Source organism: Sapajus apella, unplaced genomic scaffold, assembly GCF_009761245.1.
Source record: "Sapajus apella isolate SASKATOON/1434 unplaced genomic scaffold, GSC_monkey_1.0 scaffold29, whole genome shotgun sequence".
In the NCBI taxonomy this organism is placed as follows: domain Eukaryota; kingdom Metazoa; phylum Chordata; class Mammalia; order Primates; family Cebidae; genus Sapajus; species Sapajus apella.
In genome coordinates, this window is record NW_022436969.1 from 10,499,594 (window position 1) to 10,502,572 (window position 2,979).

General features: G+C 41.2%; 2 protein-coding genes across 4 annotated transcripts in view; one reads left to right on the forward strand and one right to left on the reverse strand.

The window, feature by feature from the left end:
• Positions 1 to 2,979, reverse strand: part of GREB1L (GREB1 like retinoic acid receptor coactivator) — a 316,301-nt gene that overhangs the window by 306,725 nt on the left and 6,597 nt on the right. The gene's annotated exons all lie outside the window — the stretch shown is intronic.
• On the forward strand, positions 2,465 to 2,856 carry LOC116561457 (NADH dehydrogenase [ubiquinone] iron-sulfur protein 5-like). The gene has a single exon (XM_032293238.1). It carries the CDS (start codon positions 2,513 to 2,515, stop codon positions 2,831 to 2,833), a length of 321 nt encoding a protein of 106 aa, XP_032149129.1. The 5' UTR covers positions 2,465 to 2,512; the 3' UTR covers positions 2,834 to 2,856.

The following is a 2,979-nucleotide window of genomic DNA, read 5'->3' on the forward strand; positions in this document are numbered from 1 at the left end:
TTTTTTTTCTTTTTTGAGATGGAGTTTTGCTCTTGTTGCCCAGGCTGGAGTGCAATGGCATGATCTCAGCTCACTGCAACTGCCACCTCCTGGGTTCAAGTGATCCTCCTGCCTCAGCCTCCCAAGTAGCTGGGATTACAGGCATTTGCCACCATGCCTGGCTAATTTTTATTTTTTTTTTTAGCAGAGACAGGGTTTCATTCATGGCCAGGCTGGTCTCAAACTCCTAACCTCAGGTGATCCACCCATCTGGGTCTCTCAAAGTGCTGGGATTACAGGCGTGAACCACCACACCCAGTCGGATATCTGTCACTTTTCTTCCCTGCAGCATCCCCAGCACCTAGAAAAGTACCTGGACAGAGGTCAGAAAGATCTAACTTGGCCAAGATAAAAACAACTGAAGCTTGAGCAATTCAATGACAGAAGGCAGATACCAGTAGTAAGCAGACAAAAACTGTAGTCACTTTTTAAAAAAAAAAATTTAAGGGCCGTCTTTTCCCTTTCCCCTTTCTTTTCACTCTGACAATGTCACTGATCTATTTATGTTGTTATAACTTTTTTTGTGTGTGTGACTGAGTCTCTGTCACCAGGCTGGAGTGCAGTGGTGCGATCTCAGCTCACTGCAACCTCTGCCTCCCGGGTTCAAGGGATTCTCCTGCCTCAGCCTCCTGAGTAGCTGGGATTACAGGTGTGTGCCACCATGCCCAGCTAAATTTTGTATTTTTAGTAGAGATGGGCTTTCATCATGTTGGTCAGGCTGGTTTTGAACTCCTGGCCTCGTGGTCCACCCACCTCGGCTTCCCAAAGTGCTGGAATTACAGGTGTGAGCCACCGCACCTGGCCCATGTGCAGCTACTGAGCACTTGAAACGTAACCAGTGTAACTGAGAGACTGACTCTTTGGTTGTATATAATGTTAATTAATTTCTATTTAAATAGCTACACATGGCTAGGGGCTACCATATTGGACAGGGTATAGACATTTAAAGTCTTGAAACATGATGCCAAATTAACCTTCAGAAAAGTTGTGATAATTTGCCATCAGTCTTAGTATAAGAACAACCATTTCTTTATTCAATTGCCAACATTAGATTATCAATCTATTGAATCATTGTAATCTGAAAGTTTAAAATTATCTGTGTGATTTTAGTATACATTTCTTTGATTATTAATAATGTTGAATAGGACTGTTTCTGTCATCACACTCATTCAAATGCAAATATTTCACCCATATTATTTGACTCAGAGGTTGGAAGTTATTTGGCTTCCAGATTATTAGGTTCATGTGTTTTTTTAAAATGTTATTGCCAACATTTAAATTCACATAAAAATGTGAATTTCCAGCTTCACCCGAAAAATCAAATGACCTGGCAACAGTGGCCCACAACCCCAAAAGGCAACAATCTGTGGAGTCTTAGGCTCTGCCACCCTCAGACTTTCTTGTTCACCGGAATTCATCACCTCTATTATCTTGTTTCACAACTCAGATTTACTGCTTGGCCCCTCCATGCATCTGAGTTTACAATTCCTACATGAATTAAGTTTTGAGAGATGAAAAGACAAATAGCAGCTAATAATAATAGCTAATTTTCATTCCATGGTTAGCATAGAAAAATGATTTATGGGCCGGGCGCAGTGGCTCAAGCCTGTAATCCCAGCACTTTGGGAGGCCGAGGCGGGTGGATCATGAGGTCGAGAGATCGAGACCATCCTGGTCAACATGGTGAAACCCCGTCTCTACTAAAAATACAAAAAATTAGCTTGGCATGGTGGACCGTGCCTGTAATCCCAGCTACTAAGGAGGCTGAGGCAGGAGAATTGCCTGAACCTGGGAGGTGGAGGTTGCGGTGAGCCAAGATCGCGCCATTGCACTCCAGCCTGGGTAACAAGAGCGAAACTCTGTCTCAAAAAAAAAAAAAGAAAAAGAAAAGTGATTTATGATATTTCTGGATTATTTTATAGCTAATAGTTAACTACTAGGAGAGCACTAAGTTTCCTACTCCCTAGAAAAGTGGTTCAGTATCAGAGGGTTGTTAATATGCAGATTGGTAGGCCTCATCCCCAGAATTCTGATTCAATAGGTCAGAGTAGACCCCAAGAATCTGCATGTAACCTCAAGCTCTAAGAGCAACTCTACATCACAATGAATGACAACTTAACACGAATTTGTAGATTCTTTTTTCTAAAATATGTCCACATTTATTATTATATGTAAGTTTCATTTTCAAGAGTCAATTAATGTACGTTAAATAAATAATGGTACAGGTGGCAACGGATATGGCAAAAATCCAAAGTGATATGCAAATGACAACTGGGAAACAGTACCTGAACAACACCATTTCTATAAATAAATAAATACACCATCATAACAAAGAAAGTAAATAAAATTACCATGTATTGACACTGAACTTTAATTAGGTGCCAGCTATTGTACTAAACATTTTTTAAAAATATATATACATTTTATTGGGCCAGAGGAGGGATAAGGGTACGAGCATCGGATAGTTACAGGCATGCCTTTCTTCGACGTGCAGAAAAGGTTCGGCATTAACCTAGATCGGTGGTGGACAATCCAAAGTGCCGAACAGCCCTACAAGTTTCCTTCTCGATGCCATGCTTTTGAAAAAGAATGGATAGAATGTGCACATGGAATCGGTATGACCCGGGCAGCGAAAGAGTGCAAGATAGAACATGATGATTTCATAGAGTGTATACGTCGAACAAAAACGATGAGACGTATGGATACCATCTGGAGGCAACGGGAAAAACTGATGAAGGAAGGGAAGTACACCCCTCCGCCTCACCACATGGGCAAGGGGGAGCCTCGGCCCTGAGCAGACACAGCTACTGATATCTGGAGGCCGATTTTCATGTTCTCTGTTCTCCACTGGAAAGGTTTATGGAAAACCTCCTTGTCAAAGTGTTTAAAAATAAAGTATTGCTCCATCCTATTTCTTCTAAAATATATATATATATATAT

Bases quoted from the DNA above. Each gene is read 5' to 3' on its own strand.
- LOC116561457 (XM_032293238.1), top strand. From the start codon at position 2,513: ATGCCTTTCTTCGACGTGCAGAAAAGGTTCGGCATTAACCTAGATCGG.